Here is a 19,979-nt window from a genome sequence, read left to right as displayed (position 1 = left end):
ATAGTCAGCCCCCACTTACCACTCAGCCTCTCAACACCTACTAAAGTAATGTATTGACAGCATCATTACAAGCGCAGGCTGTCTAGACCCCGGGCACGTAGGACCTTGGTATTATTGGGCTCAGATAACACTTGGTCGTGAGGGGTTTTCTACGGAGAATGTTTAGCAATCCATGGCTTCTCTCCTTGGCTGTAAGAGTAGTCATGCCCTATTTGGGGTTATTGTAAATGTTTCCAGGCGGTGCCAATATTGCCCAGGAGAAACCACTCCTAGTGAGTTGAGAGCCAATGCATTTTTTACACACCTTCGGGAGAGCAGGACTTGGGGCACAATCTGTCCCCATAATCCTTCAGTTCTCTAGATCTGCATCAGTGGTCATATCTGTAGCCTTTTGCCTTCACATCGACCCTAGTCCTTATCACAGGGGCAAAGCTCCTGAAGACTGACCCTTGTCCTCCTGATGAAGACAGTTCTGGGAAGCAGTTGTTCTCCGTCAATGATTTATGGTGGTCAGGGGAGGAAGGCTTCACCACACAGTTCATGAGGAGGCTGACAGACTGCTAAGCTGCAGGTGTCCCTGAACAGAACGATACTGTGGGGAAAGACAGTGGTGTGATTTCTCCCATGAGTTCATTTACACACATCTTCTGCTTGATTGGAGCCCACTAAAGGTCTCCTGACTTCATTTCCCTATAGCCTCACTCAGCACGACAGAGAAGCTAGCCACACATTTGCACTTCCGAATGTCCATTGCTACCTTCAAGATCAATGGCGCCTGCTACTTGAAGGTGCTGGCTACAGAAGAGTCTTAAATCAGGCTTCCTTGCTTCTGGTCAATACCACAGTCACCTTTGATAGATAAATGTCATATCAACACACATAACCTAAGAATGCTTGTCTTTCTAGAAAATTCCCTAACTATGCTAATTGTCATTAAAGAGTAAGGCAGGCATGGTAATACACACCTTTAATCCCAGCACTTATGAGGCAGAGGAAGGAGGCTCTGTACTGGTCTGCAATAGTGAGTTCCAGGACAGCCAACTAAATACAGAAGCCTTGTATAAAAAAATAAATTTTAAAAAGTAGCAACATATAGAATAGACATAGAAGGGAGTTTATTTCTAATCCAAGAATTTTCACTCATTTTTCTCAATACACAGTCAATCTGTAAATAACATATCAAATTCTGATCCAAATTGATGTCTTTTTTTCCTTTTGCATATGTCTCTCTTTGTGTGGTATACGCGTGTATATGCATGTCAACCTGTGTATGGGTACATGGAGTGTGCATGTGTGTGGAATCTTGAAGTTGAGATCAGGAGTATTCTTCAAATGCTCTCCCCATTGCAACAGGGGCTTAACTGAACCTAGAGCTTGCCAGCTTCAGCTACTCTACCTATTCAGGTTGCTCCAGGAATCCCTGTGTCTGCTTCTCCACCCTGGAATTACAGGAGGACCGCTACACCCACCAGACATTTACATGTGTGCTGGGGGGTGGGTCGTCTCAACCCCAGGCCTCACATTTGTGAGTCAAGCACTTTAATCACTGAGCTATCCTTCCAGCCCCCTTTGCCTTCTTTCAATCTCGTTTGTCAAATTATCCAAAAAGCTTACTCACATAGAGTGATGTCCAATCACTTAACAATCATAGTGTCACTTCAAAACTGCGACTCTGAAAGCAGAATGCGTGGCAATCCCTGACTCTGTGACCCGCCCAGCACCCCCGTGTGGACAGAGTTCAGTTTTCTGTAAGTACTTCCTGGCTCGCTGGCTTACCCCAAGATTAGTAACTGTAGATTCCTATGGGAAGAGGCACCGGGACTAGGGAAAGATCCGCTCCTAGCTGGTGTGATCATGGAGGATCCCCTGGGAAATAAAGCAATAACTGCATGGCAGAATACCAAATATTCCTGCAAGATCCAACTGGGCTTGAATGTGCCCCCCAGAATACACAGGAAACAAGGGTTTCTGCTTAGTACTCTTAGTGTTTGCCATACAAGCACTTACATGCATTTTGATTTTTTTAAAAAAAAATGAAACTTTTGATCAGATTGATTACCCAGAGGAAACCATGACCAAGAAACAATCAACTTAATGAAACCAACATGTCATGCTTAAAACACAAATGGCCCCTTGATCGTTTCAAGTTGTCTCTCAATCCCTACTGTCCGTGTCTGAGGCTACGTCATGAGGATATTTTCTGGCTCTGAATTCATGAACTTTAACTGTTCAATCATTCGTTTTCAGACTAATTGGCTCAAAATACCAATGACTAACCATTTAGAGGTACGAGGTCATTACAGAGACAGGAATCTAGTCTGATCTAGTAGGTGACTGCCGGTAGGTGACTTCATAACCAGACTGTAGTTTCTTTACCTCAAAAAGGACAGGATTAGACACATTCCTCCAGTGTGTCCCAAAGTTCAGACTTAAATACAGCCTTCGTGATGTTGGCTGTATACACATGTCACTTGATCTACTAACAGGCCTACTAATTACTGCTTTTAAATGTTTGCTTTTTTGCATCGGTGAATGTATCTTAAGCGGAAACTCTAGATTAGCACCATGAGTAATGAACTAGCATCTGTGTATATCTATAAGAGAAAACAAAAGACGATACCAGATTCTAACTACACTTGGTGTTGCCTGCTGATGGCTCCTGCCACCTGCTCTCAGGTTTCAAAGTGAGGGAGAAAAATGTAGTTTGCATGGAAGAGAATAGTCGTTGACACAGTAAATATCTGAGGCCTCGAGGGCTACTGTGTAAGTACTTACATCCTGTTTGCATACAAAAGTAGCCGTGGAGACATAACTGGACAGGCTAAACGTTGCAACTTTAGTTCCCAACACAAATGATGGGTTGGTGATGGCCCTCAGCCTATGATGCCCATCAGCTTGGTTAGAAGAGTGTGCAACCATCCGGCAAAGACTACCAGAAGAATTGAGAGAGAACCTAAAAAGGAACCCTTTTTCTTTCTCTTATTAAATTGTTTATTTGTTTGCTTATTCTGTGGGATGTGTGCATATGTGCATGTGTGTGTGTGTGTGTGTGTGTGTGTGTGTATGTGTGTACATGCACAATCACATGCTGTGGTATACATACGGAACAGAGGCACATGTGTAGATTTCAGAAGCCAACTTGGGGAAGTCAGTTCTTTCCTACCACGTGGGTCCTAGGAGTCCAACTCAAGTCTTTAGGCTTGATAGCGGTCACATTCACCCACTGGGTCATTTCTCAGGCCTGGGAATTCCTTTTCTAATGGGCGTTCTAATGACTTCCAGGTCTTGGTGTTTTATGTCACCTATTGGAAAAGACTCTAATTATACTCCACTCTAATAGTCTATGATAAACCTCTTCCCTCTGTGTTTAGCATTTTGAATAATATCCAGGCTTTCTTACCTATGTAAACCCTCAGTACATTTTCAGCCCTCTTTTTCCTTCATTGGGATAACAAGAAATGTTTATAATTATTGTTAGATCAATGGCTCTCAACCTTGGCTGTTCACTAGAAATGTCTGGAAAATTTCAAACTTACGTAAGACTGATCTATACCCGCCTTTCCTGATTTAGTAAGACCAAAGTGGGGTTCTGTCCCGTGTATATTTTGCACATCCAAAATGATGGTGATATGTAGCCAGGGTTGAAAAACTACTCAACTTTATTCTGGCTAGGCCACCTTCCTCGGAGCCCATTTTCCCTCCATGTGGCATTAATTCTAAGAGCTCTAAATGTAATTTAGTTCAAACTGCCCAATATCTGAACATCGGAGACCTTTACTTTCCCCGGTGAGTCTGGTCTTCCCTCAGGTAAGGTCTAAGAAAACCCTCTTTCAACTAGCATTTTCTTTCATTTCTGTGTGCCATCACCCCAGAAAGCCTGTTGTCATTTTTAACTCAGGATATCTATGATGATAAATTTTCTCTTCCCTTCCCCTATTCTCACATTGCCCTTGACCCCTGACAATGACGTGAACAAGGCCAAACTACACATCATATAAAGAAGAGGAGCCTCGGCTCCTGAAAAGACAGAGAAATGCCTCGGGTCTGCCTAGAGGAGTTCCTCCACTGGCCATGTGCCATATGCTTGGAGCATGCTGTAGAACCTTCTGCTCTGGAAGAATGGAGAACTTGAAAGTGTAGGGTCAGATGGGGAGAGGAGGAGGAAGTGTCCTCGGAGCTTGTGGAAGGATTGAAAAGCTGATTTCTCCTCTGCCAGCTCTGGGTCATCACACCTAATGGCCAATATTTAATCTTCCTGAGACGTTTGGGTAAGGCAAATGTTCATCTCAGTTTCCAAATGAGAAGCAGAACACATGGTTCTGCTTGAGTGGAAAGGAACACTGGGAGACAGTTCTGGCCACAGTGACTCTCCTGCATGCCCAGCCCTCCTAAGAAGAGATGGAGGCTCACTCTACCTTGTAAAAAGTGGTACCCAGACTCCAGTTTTCATTTCACTTTCTATTTTTGCTCCATTAAGCATCTCTTGATCCTACAGCTATCTAGACAAGAGGCTCTTGACTTCTCCGGCCAGGGGACAAAGGGTCAAATGATGCTTCTGTGAAAGACAATCTTTCAAAGGGTCAGACTGCAATTTCCATTCCTAAAACTCATTTTAACAGGGGGCCCAAAGCATCAGTAATAGGAAGTCAATAGCGAAGCGTCTGAACCCAGAGTGTCATTCCATCACTTGACCTTGGATGGGTCATGGATCTCTCTGCCTCAGTCTTCTAACTCACACAGCCGTCCCACCTGTCTCCACAGCTGCTGTGAGGATTAGAAAAGGGTTTTACGTAAATGACCTAGACCAGGGCCTGCCATGTAACAAGCCATCTGTTTTTGGCTGTCATTCTCAGTGCTAAGTTTTCCTCCCCTAGACTTCTCCGTGGCTTCTAATCCCTAATGTTAATTAAAAATATAAGGTGGTTTTGGATTTGACAAAATATATAGTTAGAAATTTTTAGTTCACTGTAGTAAAGGTGGGTTTCACCTTTGTGTGTGTGTGCACACTCGAGTGTTTGTCAGTAAAGGTTCAAGTGTACACACACTTGTGTAAAGGCCAAAAGACAACCAGACAGCTTCAAATGTCATTCCTAAGGTGCTATCCATATTGTTTTTAGTTTTTGTTTCTTTGAGACAGGATCTCTAAGTAGACCAGGCTAAGCTGGCTGGCCAGTGAGTGTTTGCCTGCATCCCCAGGCCAAGATTACATGTGTGCAATACCATACCTAGCCTTTTTTACGAGGGTTTTAGGGATTGAATTCAGATCTGTTTCCCCACAAAGCAAGCACTTTACCAAAGAAGCTATCTCAACAACCCAACTTCCAATTTTGAAGTCTCCAGGCTAAGCATGGTGGGAGGAGCTCACTCAATTCAGTGCAAACTAAGAAAAAAACAGAAGGAGATAACCAAAATAACAAGGGCCCACCGCATGCCGACCATTGTGCCAAATGCTCTGTGTCCGTGTCCTCATAGCAGGCCATGGGAGGCAGGACTCTTGTTAACGTTCAGAAGGAAAAGCAGACTTGGAAAAGACAAGATGGGAGACAGCTTTGTGTCTGGGTCAAGAGTAAATATCTTCAAGGGCAGTCCTTTTCCAAGCCAGACCTCGGGTTTCTCAACTTCACAACATTCTGAAAATCAGTACAAGGCAATTTTACAACTAGATGTGATTTAGCACAAAAACAAACAAACGAACAATCACACCATTTGTGACAGCTTTCATGAGCTTCAGGAGCACCCTGCTAAGTAAAATAAGCCAGTCACTGAGAGATCAACACTGCGTCCCTCCACTGACGGGAGGTACCTACAAAAGTGGGACTCATAGGGATGGTGCATGGAGCAGCTCCCAGGAGTCAAGACAGGGAGAAGATTGTTTTCAGCCACTGTAAAGTCTCAGCCTTGTAAAACGAGCCAGTTCTGGGGATGCACCCTGCAGCATGCAGCTGCTAGTCAACAGTATTCTAACACACACTTAAAATGAGTCAGGCGTGTGAATCTAGCACAAAGTGCTCTCCTCACACATTCAAGGGAACACGGGAAGTTGGGGAGGTGAGGATGTATGTCAACCCTTGATCATGGTGAGAGTTCCATGGGTTTATGTGTGTAACTGAAGGCATCCTGTTGTATGTAGTGCATTGTGCCAGGTACCCTTCAGTCAAATTGTTCATTCTTTTCAAGGATATTGTTTTTAAAACAATAGTACAAGGTAAGTCCAGTCAGAATAGACAACACTGGTTCGTGGTGCCGTAAATGGTGACAATGGTAATTGCTGCCTCTGAGAAAAATCTAGGCATGCTCAGGGCTATCCCCAACACAACTCTCTCACCCTGCTCCTGCTTCATATATCCAGAAAACACCATATTTTAATCCCGGCCCTTGCTTTCAATATCTTCAGCATTATTTATTTCACGGTGGCCCCAGCAGCAGCACCTGGCGGCTCAGCAGCCCTCTGCCCTCTGTGTTTTCTGAGCCCTCCTGGCTCAGAGCCCGGATACCAGGCAACCATTCTCAAATATTTACTAAGCAGAATGCCCCAAACCAGGACCTCCAGAGACCTGTGGTGGAAATATTAAATCCCAGGGCCACTCCTATTACATTGCAACAATGCTTCGGAGCCACAAGTGACCCTTACATCCTTACGTCACCAGGCAGCCCACCTGCTACGTGCCACCAACCAAGTGATGATCGTGCTACCCTGTTGGAAACGCAACTGCATCTGAACACCACACTACACATGAGCAAGTGCAGGTCTGCTTTAGAGATGAGCTGGCGGCTCTAATTAAAAGGATAATAAAGTATTGTTTCTGAGGAATAAGAAGAGCCAAGCTGAAGAGTCAGGTTTTCTAGTCAGGCTGAATTCGAATCCCATTAACTCAACTGTGCCTGCTCTCAGTCCCAATTCTCTGCTTAGGTGACAAGAGGATTGGAAAATAAGAGTATACTGTTATTAAACTGGGCATTTCCAGGACTCCAGAAGCTGAGGCAGGAAAATTCCTCTGACTTTGCGGTCAGTCTGTAGTAGAGAGTGAATTTTGGGCTAGCCTGAGATAAAGTGAGACTGTTTCAAAAACAAAACACCCAATAACAATAACAATAACAATAAAAGACTAAAAGGAATAAATAGCATGTAAGAGCCAGGTGAACTAATTAAAATATATCAGAGACAATTAAACTCCCCGAACAGTGCTTCCCTTTCTCTATCCTTCCTCGCCTTTTTATTCCTCCTTCCTTTTTCTTCCTCCCTCCTGCAAACAAGTGTTCAGGACCAAAGGTGGCCCGAGCAGGCGTTTGAATATATATATGGCTGTGCAGCACGTGTGAACCTGGCGCCTGCCGAGGCCAGAAGAGGTTGCCTGATGCTATGAATCTGGAGGCATAGACCATCGTGAGCTGCCATGTGGGTGCTGGGAAACAAATCCAGGTCCTCTGGAGGAGCAGCCAGTGCTCTTGACCACTGAGCCATCTCTCCAGCCCGATAGAAACTTTGAAAGCAAGATTACAAGCGCTCTTTTGTAGAAAAGAAAAAAAGAAAAGAAAAAAAATCCCCTTCCTTAAATGTTAGATGATATGATAAAGTCAACAATGAGTATGGTAAGTTAGAATATTTGCCAGCAGTTAGATTATACAGCTAGTAATAGATAATATTTCACAGCCTATTTACCTTAACTACTGGGTCTTCAGTGGTCAATTACAATAAATGATACTGTATGGACATTATGATATAGAGATACATAAATATATATATATGTATATATGTACAGAGATGTATATTAAATATATGTGAATCAAAATATGCAGAATATGACATATGTATGTATGTATATATATACACACACACACATATAGACACACACACACACACACATCCAACTTTCCAAACTTGTTGGTGAAATGTGCAAAACTGAGCCAGGCATTTCGGCATGGTTGTGACACCTATAATCCCAGCACTTGGAAGTAACGGTGGAAGTCTCAAGAGTCAAGGTCATTCTTGGCTACATAGTGAGTTCAGGAACATCCTGGGATACGTGAGATCCTGCCTCATAAGCGTGTGTAGTTGATATCTCCACAAATATCCCTTCCTGAAATGTCGCAGACATCACTACAAGACAAGAAGGCAAGGGATGACTGAAGAAGCCGGGACGGGCTGACACGGATGCTCTGTGACAGCAGGATGCTTCACGTTGGCGTGGAGCAACCGTGTGGCATAAAACTGGCGTTTTAAATGTAGTCTCACGACAGCCTGGGCCTTGCCAGAGAGACATTGTCTATTACAGAGAAGGACACTGACTCCCAGGGAGAAGCCAAGGAGCAGAATCACAGTTGAAGTATGATTCCCGTGGCTTAGGCCCAGGCCTTCACACTGATTGTTACTGGCGTTCCCTCTCCTGTGTCAGCTCTGCTTCCTGAGTGTCAGTCAGTGGGTGCCAAGACTGCTCAAAACAAACGCATCAAAACACAAAGGCTGTCACTCCCCCACCACGTTCAAATCAGGCAGGGTGTCTCTGTGCTCCTTCAAAACCTGGGCACACGCAAACCTGTGCTGGTGCCCCTGCCACCAGCTCTGTAGCTAGCCCAATTGCTCCCCTATGGAAAGTTCTGCACCGTGGCTTTGGTTCCAAGACTGAAATCTCCTGACTGGCAAACAGGACTAGAACCCAAAGTCAACTGTCCATTTAACAATGAACAAAGGCTATGGCGTGCCTGCTACCTGTGCATTCCAGAGGAAAGCCTGTCCCAGCTTCTCCAAAAGAGCCCCAGGACATCCCGCAGTCAGCCAAGGAGCCACTGATAGACATAAATGCAGTCATTGTGGAGACAGATCCAGCACAAAGAAGAAAAATCCAAACAGGCTGAGATTCCCTCTTTCTCCCCCCACCTCTGTCTGTCTTCATCCTTCCTTCCTCCCCCTTTGCCTCTCTCTTGCTCGTTCTCTTAAATCAAGACATGGCACAACACTAACCCTGCTGCTGCAAAGAACAAGACTTCATTCTCTTCTCAAGTAGGTTGGAAAGGAGAGCCAGCATGGCTAACAGTCATTCCTACATGGAGCAGCACCTGGTCCTTGTCCTTCCCTGTCGATGATGGTATTTCAGATGCAGAGTCCACTCAACATTATGTGCCAGGCAAATCCATGCCCCCCTCCCACACACATACACACACACACACACACGCAGGCATACACATGCACACATCAAAGAAGAAAAATAGGGTGGGTTCCATGAGTATGTCTGTATGGCCTCATGGGGTCCCATGTTCAAAGAACCCCATGTTTGCCCAAGTACTCTGATATCACCATGTTGGAATTCTTCATCAGTTTTGAGCATCTCTTGGTAGCGAGTCCTGAAAATAGTGTGGCAAGTCTTGCCAGCAAAAGCAGCGGGTAGGCTGCCTCAAACCCACATGAGAGCTGGGTAAGGAGACTGGGAATGCCAGCCCTCTGCCCAAGCAGAAGGCCTGAGCAGGACGGTGCATGCTGAAGCCAGGTGTCCGTGCCTATAACGAACACTACGAGGGTCGTGGTCATTCCTCTCTGTAGATAACAAAGGAAGGTCTATAAGCTGGCCGGCATGTAGCCATGTTCTAAAAATGCCAGTCCGTCTTCTGGCTTGTTTCAAATACTTCAATACAGACCATGTCAGGGCTGGCAAGATTGTTCAGTGGGTAAAGACACCTGCCACTGAGACCGGCAGCCTGAGTTTGGCCCCAGGACCTTCATGGTGGAAGGATAGAACACTACAAGTCATCTTGACCTCCACACAGACACTCACATGCACACACCCACAAACACAAACAAAATCAATTAATTGATACATAAATAAATATAAAAACTTTTTAAAGAAATTGTTTTTTTTTTAACCCGATGAACCATGCCTTCATAATCCAAAAAAAGGTGAGGGGTGGCCCAGGGACTCCTTTGACTCTCAGAACCTAGGATTCTCCATTCATGTCAGACTACAGACTGGGTAAGGACACTTTGGATCACCAGGGCAGAAACTCAACTCATATTTTCTTGGTTAAAGTGTGAAGTCTATAGTTGTCACTAATGAAACAGAAAGTCAAGGGTCCAGGCACTGCTTTGCTGGGGATATTTTTCTCCCTGCCCTCCTCCTCCTCCTTCGCCCAAGCCCCTCTCTACTCGCTAGCTCTTTCTCTCATCTCCCTTCTCCCCCATGCTTTCTGTCTGGGGTATGCAGTGGGCAAAATGGCCACCAAAATAGTTCTAACTTAAGAGTCACTCAGCTCCACAGGGCCAGTAGAGAGTCTCATTCCTCTCTGTGTATATTAACCAAGGGAAAGGCTGTTTCTGTATGAATTGTATTCTCAGTCCTGAAACACGACAGCCAGAGTGCCAAGGCAGGTGTCCACATTGCTGACCGACAAGGATGATGATCAGGCCTCGTGACTGTCAACCCCATTTGGGAACATCGAGAATGGGGGTGGGGCAATCCACCCAAGAAATGGTGATGCTAAGCAGATAAATATCACACGCCCATTGTCCCATGGTTGGTTTGCTCTTCGTTTCCTCTGTGCAAGGAGCCAAAGTGAAGCGAAGGTGATCTGGCCCCTGTCCTCTAAGCCACCTTCACTGGAGGAAATACACGGGTGCCTCATAGAGAGAGAAAAGGCAATGGTCTGAGAGAGCTCAGGTGTACTCAAGGTTATTAGCTGCAGAATGGCTAAAACAATTTTACCCCTTTACAATTTTAATCGTGATCTGTTTACGTTCATGGTGCCTGTCATTTATGCAAATGGTATTTGCTTTCCAGGTTACTGCTCATGAAAGTGCCTTTTTAAAATAGCTAAATAAAAACAAAGTCTGTTGATTGAGTGAAGAAAGACCTTCACACTCACAGCCTTATTATTATGCAAATAACAAGGATATCGGCATAAATAAAAGAACACATCGGTGTGTGCCGTAACTCCGAAGACTGAAATACCAGACAAAGCTCAATATACAAACAGGATTTTTCTCTCCCAAGAGAACTAAAAAACTAAAATTACTCTCTTGTCGGTTCACATATAGAGAGTCTCTGACAAACTTAATGATGTTCTTCCTGTGTGGGTGGCACCAATCCAGGCCAGCAAAAGAATCTGTAATAAGATTTCCTCAGCTTTGGCCAGCAAAGCCTGTTTCCTGGATGTACTTGGCATATCTGTCATGGAGGACAGATTCTCCAGGGACACTGGCCTGCTGTATCAGGCTTTGTTTGAGAGAAAAGGACACCCAAAGACGGGCTGATATGAAAATCACTTACCACAGAGTTGACCAGAGCAATTATTATTGGGCACAGAGGAGACCCTTCTCCCACGCTCACCCAAGGCCAGCTGGCCCCAAGGAACTCTGGCCATCTCTCTGGGGCCAAAGCTTTCCCAAGTTGATTTCAATAAAAATCCACTTGTAGAGTGGCATTTGCCCTTTGTTTGATGACAACGAGGTCTTCTAGTTGAGCATCAATTCTAGGAAAATTAATTAAAGAATGTCTGCATTGTCCCCTTTTGAATTATTTCCTCTCCAGGCCAAAGAGAAAACCCTTCAGGGTTTTGATGCAGACCGAGATGCCAAAACGCTCTACAAAGCCTGCAAAGGAATGGGTATGAAATAATTTTGTTCATTTATTTATTTCTGAAATTGATTAAGCTTGATGTCATGACCAATATTCCCATAGTGACAGGAGGTGACCTATCTGTCATATGTGTTCTATGCTAATTCAAGTTGATCTCTTCTGGTGACCTTTTTTTTATGTCTCAAAGTTATACTAGGGGCTCATGGCTTTTTAGGGTGTTGGAAGCTAAATCTTGTGACATTTAATTTGACCTTGAAGTCATGGGGAACTTCTTTAGGAGTCAAGTTTATGCTATCTTCGTCTTCTCTCATTCACTTTGGCCTTTTCCATGGGAGATCATGAGGAATCCTGACAAGAGCTGAATTTAGGGCCAAGAAGATGTATCTAGAAGTGACAGCCTTGCTCAACAGTGACCACTTGGGGAAATCAGAAAAAAGTATAGAGGCGGCAGCTTCCTGGTTACACATCGCTGTGGCTCATCTCTAGTCTCATGTCCGGCAGACAGCTGTCCAGGAAAGGCCTGCATGGAAGAGTCAGGGTGTTTATGCCTGAGGTTTGCTGCATGGAAGGGAACCCCAGGGTACTTTCCAAGCAGCTGAGACGTCCCTGGTGCTCTGTGGTGAAGGCCAGATGCCTGGCCGGGGGGTGGAGACGGGAGTATGTTATTGGGTATGGTGATGGTACAGCATGCTCAACATGAACTCTTCCGTTCTCACCTAGAGTTCATTCTAGAACATCTGGGCTGAGCACTTACTGAATGCCAAAATCAGAGTTCTCATGTGACTCAGAACGGAGCCAAAGGGCCTCTTACTGCGTAGAGCGCCTGTGTGAGCGCTGCCTAGCTCAGCGTCACCTGTCCATCACATCCTCCTTAGCCACCATGCCCAGCTTCACTTTAATCACCATCCTCCTTAGCCACCATGCCCAGCTTCACCTTAATTTTTCAAGAAGCCAAATTTTAAAAGAAAAAAAAACAAGATGTATTATTTTGATGAATTAGTTCCATTGATCCCATTTTATATAAAAATATCATTTACCCCAATATTGGCAAAATTGTGAATGAGGTATTTTACATTCTGTTTTGCATGTTTCGTTCTTTGTTGTTTTGTACTAAGTCTCTGAAATTTGCCATGTACTCTGTACTTCTAGAATGTTTTGATTTGCGTCAGTCGCCCTTCAAGTACTAAATAGCCATGATTGGTCGATTAGTAGCTGCTGGGTGGAATGGAAGGCCAGAAGCCCCAAACATAGCATAGATTGCAAGCACTCTCACCCAGGCAAGTTAGCATTATAATGGTCGGTGATAAAATGATGGGCTGGAGAGATGGCTCAGTGGTTAGGAGCACTGCCTGCTCTTCCAAAGGTCCTGAGTTCAATTTCCAGCAACATCATGGTGGCTCACAACCATCTGTAATGAGATCTGGTATTGAGGAAAAGACCTGGTCAGACATCATCATCAACTTAGACCACGAAATCCAATGGGCAAGTTCAGCAAAACTGCCATATACAGGCTGTCTGTGCATGTTTCAGCATTTCCAGGGCATAACTTTCATTTTTCATTTCATAATAAAATGATAGTTTATTTCTCCAAATGAGGCAAAACTTAGATTATAGTTTGGGGCTTTTTTGCTCTCCTGGTCTTACGACACCCTAAGTTTGTGGACAGTCTGGGTCATGGGCAACCCAAAACGGTACCCAACCTCTCCCTAACACTGACTCTCCTTCTCGGCCTGGGCTCCTCTGCTGCCCCTCTCCCAGTTCCTTGGCACCACACCCTCCACCAGGTTCTGCTTATAAACTAACCTTTTACGGTGTCATCACTCCACCAAAGGGAATGCCTTAGTGCACAGTACATGGACCAGCAGGACCAGCAGCCTTTTAGATAACAAAGTCACCGGAGATGGTCTAATGCATGGCTCCTCAGATGTCCAAAGGCAAGCTAGTCATCAAGGGGTCCTTGAGAGACACGGGGAAGAAGGGGACTGTCCATTTTGCCTCTCCAATAGTTCTCAGTAAGAAGACTGCAGAGCCTGGAACCACACCTTTGGGTCAAGTTTGGGTCCGCTGAGGTGCACAGAGGTCAAAATGCTCGACCACTCAGAGCAAGTGTCTGGCCTAGAACTCAGGTCCTAACCTTCAGCCCAGCACTCTTCTCTGCACTGTCAGTATGTGCTGTGTACAGCACCCCATTGGCCCTCATTACATGGAAACCATTAAGCCTCTCCTTAACAATGTTCTCAGATCCAATTAGGTCAGCCTGTATATTAAGCAGGCCCAACCTGTTCTCCATCACAGAAGGTTGAGTGGAGGCCTCTAGAAGGCTTAGGGCCCCCAGAATCTGGGAGAATGGCCTTGTCCTTATTTGGAAAAGGCGTCTTTATAGATGTGATTGAGTTAAGGATGCTAGGAAGAGGGTTACCTAGGTAGGTTCTAAATCCAATGATGGGCGTCTTTAAGAAAGACAGAAGAGAAAGATGGTGGTAGCCAGGTTGGGGACCTGGAAAGACAGACAGAGACTGCACTCATGCAATCACAGGTCAAAGAACACTGGGAAGCTGGGAGAACCGGGACAATGACCTATTGACACAGTGACTTCAGATTTCCAGTATCCAGAACCATAGGGGCACAAGTCGTGTCGTTTGAAGCCATTGAATTTGTGGTCATTGACTCAATAACCTCTAGAAATGAATGCAGAGAACAAATGCCAGCTGGTGGTCCCCTCCGGCAGACAGGATTCAGCCCCCCCATCACTTCTCTTGCCTTCCCCGTGCTCACAGCCCCCCCCACCCTGCCCCATGTGAGAATGTGGAGCCTTGCCTCAAGCTCCAGATCTAGGAACACAGCTTTCTGGGGTCAACCAGGTCAGCGTGGGCTGGAGCTTCTGCTGCTAGTTTAGCTTTGTTTATCTGCCGCACGGAACCTTGTGGCCTTCAAACACTGTGGCTCCCTCCTGCCAAATCTCCATACCACTCAGTTACTCTCCAGAAAATTGCTGGGAAGCACACCACAGATGCCCCCGGGTACTTCCAGGCTGGTGATCACTTGGGCTCTGACAGAGCGCTGTAATTACTCCCCTCCAGTATCTGAAGTACAGCCAGCACGGAGGGTCTTTATTTTGCTTTGTGTTTGTTCAGTTTTAAAGTCTTTCCCAGAACCACTGGGCTGGCCCGAGTGCCTCAAACCATTACAAATGTTTACAGGAAATCGCTCAGCAGCCGGGCCTGCTTCTAAGACACGTGGACCGTGAAATGCAGAGTGAGGTCACCTTCAGCAAACTACTTCTTCTTTGGGTTGTAAAAACAGTTTCCAGGATCAACCTGAGATTTGGTCTCGAACGACTTCAAGGATGTCTATGTGTCATTATCCTGTCCTTCCTCTTCTTGCAGACTGGTGCTAAACCATCCTACATCTACTGTGCTCTCTTGTGTTTGTGATTTTGCTGTTTGTTTTGCTTTCCTTTTTTTTTTTTTTAACATGGGGTCTTGCATGAACCAGGATGGTCCTGAACTCATTATATAGCCAAATTGGTCTCAAACTTGTAATCCCCCCGATTCAGCCTCCCTAGTACTCGAATTGCAGGGGTATACCAATATGTCCATCTTCAGAACTTTCTTGTTTAAAAGAAAGGAAAAATCTACAGAATCAGATTTTTCTCTAATAAACTCACGTCTCCTTGATTGTCCAGATACAGGTTACATATGACATCACAGTGGAGAATATTTACTATTGGCCTTTGCTATATACAGTCCATTTTAGTATAACATACAACTCAAACCAATGCAGAGTCAAAGTTCTATCAAATGGTATGCGAACTTCTGCTGCCATTCATACATACAGATATGCATTCATTCATTCAGAAAGACGTGAAAATACCAAATGGACGCAGGAAGGCATGGGAGGCTCTAGGATCTAAGCCTGAAATGCTGAGGTCCTTGACAGGGACAAGTAGGACCCCCAATGAAAGGAGGGTCCACAGAACTGAAAGGGTACATTTTATGATATTTCAAAGATTATGAAATCTTTTCTGAGGTGAGATTTCTGGCACTCAAACATTTAAAAGTTAGCCACGAAAACATCGTAGAGTACACAGATACACGTCACCTAGGTGAAAGCCCTGGGGGACACAAAGAGAGACAACATGAATAACAATGTTGGAACCAAACCAGAAAGAGAAGAGACTGGCAATTAACTCCTGCTATTTTTGCAAGTGAGCTCATCCTAGGATGTTCTCTTTTTTCTGGTTGAACCCAACTGGCTGAAATCTTCCCACAATTACAGAGGTGGAAATAGTCCTTGAGATAAAGTGACTGGTCCGAGGACAGTGGCTATGCCAGGGCTCTCTGTCCCCTGGGCTGGATCTCTCTCCTTCTAAGTTCTGGCTGGGTCTTCCCAAAGACAGTCTTAAGCGCTGATGCAAAGCCAAAATGAAGGTAGAACACAGGTAAAGTTTGCCAGGCTCTATTTTCTTCCCTTCCACATCTCTAGCCAGAACCTTTCCACATTCTGTACACAATCACAGTCTGCTATTTTTCTTGCTCCCAGCTCCTCCATCAAAATATGTCATCTCCGTTTACTGGTCCCCTAGAATTCCAGTCTCTCAGTAATCTTCGCCCACCAGTTCATTCATTCAGCTCCACGCAGAGGTCACTGTGCCCGTTCTCTTCCCCTTCAACTGAAGGTAGTCACCACAACTACAGGTCTCTCAGGGTTTGGGGATGAGAATCTGGAGACATTGCTGAGTATAGCGATTATAGTCATGTCTTAGAATCTCATAATGACTCGCCAAAAATTAAACGGTTTAAAACCATGGAAAGACATTGATATTACAGTTCTGGAAGTCAGAAGCCCACCATCAAAGGGCCAGTGGCTCACATTACATTTCTAAGGGCAGTAGTCATTTTAGAAGAGGCAATGGACTGAGTGGGAGAAGTGCTAGCCCAAATTCCCAGGAACTCAGCTTTGCATCACCTTTCTTTGAGTAAATAAGTGCAGGACAATGCAACGTGCACTTTCACAGAACATGCTAGAACTACCATAATCCGCTGTGTAAAGAGACTCAAGTCTTTGTCAGACTTGCCCACATCCCTGAAGAGTCAATAATCCGTTGTAAGGTATCTGGACCACTAATATATGAACTTTTCCAAAGTTTTGCCAATGCAAATGTTATTGACTTAGTATTTCCTGCTTATTCAACTTATTTTTAACTCTTGTTCCTCCACAAAACACAGGCTCACATTAAAATTAAATCATAATTTCTAAATGTAAAAATAGTCATGGATCAGCCTTTTTATTTCCAGTAATATGGTATAGGAAGTCTCATATTTCCAGTAATATGGTATAGGAAACACAGGTCAGTGGACCTGGCAGAACCTTCAACTCCCCCAAACTCCCAGTTATGGCTCAAGCAAGATGGGGGTGACTGACACGCAGCAGTGCCCATTACCATTAAGTGATCGCTGACTGCCCAGGGCCCAGACGCCAGCCTCACAGCTCACATATATGCAATCCTACAACGGGTCCTAACACTGGCTATATAACTGGCTATGGAAGAACATAAAAAACGGGAATTTGACTCTTCAAGGTTTATGAAAGTAACTGATCTACAGACAAATATCATTAAGAGAAGCTAAGTGAGCCCCTTGTTAGTCACCACAGAGATGGGTCTAGAAGATCAGCTTGAGACCAAGTTGCAGGACGTCTTGTTCCATTTTGGGATTCTGATCTAACCCTAGGAGACATGACTACTCATTAATGGTATTTAGATTATGGGGTGAAATGAGCCGGACCTTGCAGAGATCAGTGCCTTACATCAGAGAGTCTAAAAGCAGTCAGGATTTGCTGGCAGTGGCATTAAAAAGCAAAGGCAACAGAGGTGAACCCTTTAGGTGACTTTGGATTTTCTAACTAAAGTGATGTCCTGCATGGATATGAAATAATAGAGCAGAGAAGGGACTTAAGGATTTACCAAAGGAATCCAGCTATGCTACACTGCAAGTAGAAATACCTTGGAGAGCCTTGACAATGTGGCCTCAGGCAGCTGGAAATAAGAGAGGAACTCAGAGGAAAGTGCTCGGCCAGAGGGGTTGGTCTGGAGCTCATCAGCAAAGAGCAGAGACCACCTGAACAGAGGATCACAAACAAAAAGGCCAACTGGAAACTGAGGTTAGAGGGCAGGGAATAGAAGGGCTAGGCAGCGTGCAACACCAAGAAGAAGGTAGTGGGGGGTGGGGAGAAACAGAAAGCTAGGGGTGAACTAGTTACAGGATTTGCAGCTTAGAAGGATGTGTGCAGGAACCAATGCAAATGTCTACCTCAGTTTCTTCATCTATCATTATGACCTTGGACGAGATGGCCTCAGAAGTGCCTCATAGAGCTCACAGCTGCTGAATGTCGTTGCGGGACCCAGCATACTCTATAAGTGGTGAGCGTCCCTTGCAGTGAGGCATGGACCCAAGCCCGCTGTGGATGTGAGGCAGTGCCAGGTCCTTGGGCATTTAAGTTGCTCTTGGTCTGTGGTATACAATTGCTGCTATATGCGCTTTGGGTTCTCCCTTCTCATTCTCACATACCCTTGAACTACATGACACCAGCTTGTAGGTGAAAAACTAAAGGTGTCAAAGTCTTTTGTGCATGTGTGCGAGCACGCGCGCGCGTGCGCGCACACACACACACACACACACACACACACACACACGAGTTTGTGGATAAGATCAATATTCTGTCAATTTGGGCTTCAGTCTTCTCTATTCAGTTATAAGTACCCAGAGGATAAGGAACAAGCCATACCCTTTATTAGGTTTCTTTAAAAACTAACTTTATTGAGATAGAATTTATAAACCATATAATTTCCCCCATTGAAAATACACAGCCCAGTGTTATCTTAGTTAGGGTTTCTATTGCTGTGAAGAGACCCCATGACCATGGCAGCTCTCACAAAGGAAAACATTTAATTGGGTGGCTTACAGTTCAGAGGTTCAGTCAATTATCATCGTGGTGGGACATGGCAGCATGCAGGTAGACATGGTGCTGGGGAAGGAGTTGAGAGTTCTTCATTTTGATACGCAGGTAACAAGAGGTAGTTTGTCTCACTGGGTGTAGCTTGAGCACAGCCCACCCCCACAGTGACACATTCCTCTGATAAAGTCACACCTCCTCCAACAAGGCCCCACCTCCCATTAGTGGCACTCCCTCTGGGGGCCATTTTCTTTCAAACCACTACAAGTGTTTTCTTGCATTTTATAAATATATGTAGCCCGACCATAGTTAATTGATTTTAAATGAGATTGGGTGTGTTCAGGATGGCATGGCCATAGATAACTGATTGATTTTAGAATACTTTCATCTTTTCATACACCCTGTCCTCTCTGTCAGTTCCTAACCCACTTTCTGCCCCTACGGAATCCTTTCACATGAATAGAATCCTACAATTTGTGGTCTTTTGTGATTGGTCCCTTTCACTTCGTCTAACATTTCCAGGGTTCCTTCATATTTTTCTGTACTCTAGTCCTTCTTGAGACCCAGTAGCACTCTACTGTATGGGTACCCCATATTTCGTTCAGCCATTTTTCTCCTGATGAACTTTGGGAGCTTTCTACCTTCGGCCGATTTTGACCAATGTTCCTGCTCAGGGTTAGTGCAGATGTTTTTCATTCCCCTGGGAATTAAGTTTGGGAATGTGCCACTGACATTTCTCTTTCTAACCATGCCTCTTACTGCACAGCACACCGGGGAGGCCTCCATGGATATTTGTCTGAGTAGAAAGAATATGGTTTTCAGCACAAGGCAGCACAGCCATCCAGATCATCCAGCCCCATTCTAGACCCTGGCCCTTTTCAAGTCAGAGTCATGGCTTCTTTGATGACAGCAGCGTTCATCATATTTCTTGATCACTGAGACTTTGTTTCTGTCTCCTGCACCTCAGGAACGGATGAGGCGGCCATCATCGAGGTCTTATCCATCAGGACATCGGAGCAGAGGCAACAGATCAAGCAGAAGTACAAGACGAAGTATGGCAAGGTATGCAGGGTTGAGCCAGTTCAGCCTCCTCTGCACACCCCTAGAGGGACAACGTGGCTGGAGTTAGAACACAGTCTGAGAAAAATGCACTTGGAACTTTTAATTGGCTAGACAAAGATTGCTAGGCCAACTTAGTGCCTATAAAATCAATACCCCTTAACTCATTGGTTTTTTTGGTTTTGTTTTTGATTTTTGTTTAATTTTGTTTGGTTTGGTTTTTCATGACAGGGTTTGTCTGTAGCTTTGGGGCCTGTCCCAGAACTAGCTCTTATAGGCAAGGCTGACCTCAAACTCACAGAGATCCGCCTGCCTCTGCCTCCCGAGTGCTGGGATTAAAGGTGTGCGCCACCACTGCCCAGCAACTCATTGTTTTTTAATTGACTTCATTTTTCTATTACG

The 19,979-nt window shown here is 44.9% G+C and overlaps 1 protein-coding gene across 1 annotated transcript in view; it reads left to right on the top strand.

Annotated features, from left to right (window-relative positions):
• The window catches only part of Anxa13 (annexin A13), a 49,832-nt gene that overhangs the window by 9,414 nt on the left and 20,439 nt on the right, over positions 1-19,979 (top strand). Inside the window, exons 2-3 of the mRNA XM_048457345.3 lie at positions 11,517-11,592; positions 19,486-19,580. Coding sequence (XP_048313302.1) covers positions 11,517-11,592; positions 19,486-19,580 — 171 coding nt within the window. The remainder of the gene's footprint in view (positions 1-11,516; positions 11,593-19,485; positions 19,581-19,979) is intronic.

The sequence above is a fragment of the Myodes glareolus genome, chromosome 19, assembly GCF_982192425.1.
Source record: "Myodes glareolus chromosome 19, mMyoGla1.1, whole genome shotgun sequence".
Taxonomy (NCBI): domain Eukaryota; kingdom Metazoa; phylum Chordata; class Mammalia; order Rodentia; family Cricetidae; genus Myodes; species Myodes glareolus.
The sequence above is the reverse complement of the archived record's forward strand: the minus strand, read 5'-3'. Positions and strand labels throughout refer to the sequence as shown.